We start from the raw sequence: 1,035 nt of genomic DNA, 5'->3' as shown, positions 1-1,035 counted from the left end.
CTTCTAGAGGGATTGCCGATGGTCTCTGAAGGACCTACGTGGTTACGATCTGATACTTTTTGATGTGGTAGAGTTCTGCCAATTTCTTAGTCTCGTAGCGCATCGCTGGCTGCATTGTTTACTCCAATATAATTTAATTATTCATTGCATCACTCATTAACTCGACAACAAACATACAAACATTCTTGTTATGTCAATATACAGAGTCAGATGCATCATTTAAATTTATGATTTGTGCTGATCTTAAATTGTTCCTCAAGGCCCTCGAGTTTGCCTCGGTCAAACATCAAAGCCAACGCCGAAAAGCCGGAGATGTCCCCTACATCAACCACCCCATCGAAGTGGCCAACATCCTCGTTAAGGCAGACATCACAGATTACAATATTCTATGCGCTGCTCTCTTGCACGATACAGTATAAGACACAGAGACCACTCCTGAGGAACTTGCAGAACACTTCGGATCACAAATTCGGGATATTGTGCTCGAATGTTCTGACGATAAGGACTTATAAAAGTCATAAAGAAAGAGACACCAAATCGAGCATTCTCTGCATGTCAGCACGTAGGCCAAACTCGTCAAAATTGCTGATAAAATTAGCAACAATCAAGGCCTCCTCACGCAAGTCCCAGACGGATGGACAGCTGAGAGAGTGCGAGGCTATTTCATCTGGTCATATACGGTGTGCCTAAACTTGGAGGGAGTCAACGAAAGCCTAGACAAACGAATGAAAGAGCTGTTCACACAGGCAGGAGTCTCAACACTGCCAAAATAGGAAAGGGAAACGGAGCTGTAGAAATACTTAGAAAGCATGAAACATGAAAAAGATTGATGGATGCTCAAAATCATATTGCCTAACCTTTCATGCTCACTTCGGATCTATGGGAGTGAACCGGGATTTTTCAAGTATTTGTTGCCTTTTTTGCAGAGTGCTCAGCTTGAGACTCTTGTTGGCTATCTATTTGTCTTTGTGCTGTTTCCTCTCCGATATTATCTTCCTCCTGAATTCGGTCATCGGGTATTTGTGATGCACAGGG

At 43.0% G+C, this 1,035-nt stretch overlaps 1 protein-coding gene across 1 annotated transcript; it reads left to right on the top strand.

Annotated features, from left to right (window-relative positions):
• The first annotated feature begins 227 nt into the window (after positions 1-227).
• Mesh1 (Metazoan SpoT homolog-1) lies at positions 228-773 on the top strand. The gene is given in 1 exon segment (XM_088276449.1): positions 228-773. A coding segment is annotated over 1 exon segment (546 nt).
• Positions 774-1,035: the final 262 nt, after the last annotated feature.

This window comes from Brachycentrus maculatus, unplaced genomic scaffold (genome assembly GCF_059751285.1).
Source record: "Brachycentrus maculatus isolate JH-2025_06_01 unplaced genomic scaffold, ASM5975128v1 h1tg001418l, whole genome shotgun sequence".
NCBI classification, from domain to species: domain Eukaryota; kingdom Metazoa; phylum Arthropoda; class Insecta; order Trichoptera; family Brachycentridae; genus Brachycentrus; species Brachycentrus maculatus.
The sequence above is the reverse complement of the archived record's forward strand: the minus strand, read 5'-3'. Positions and strand labels throughout refer to the sequence as shown.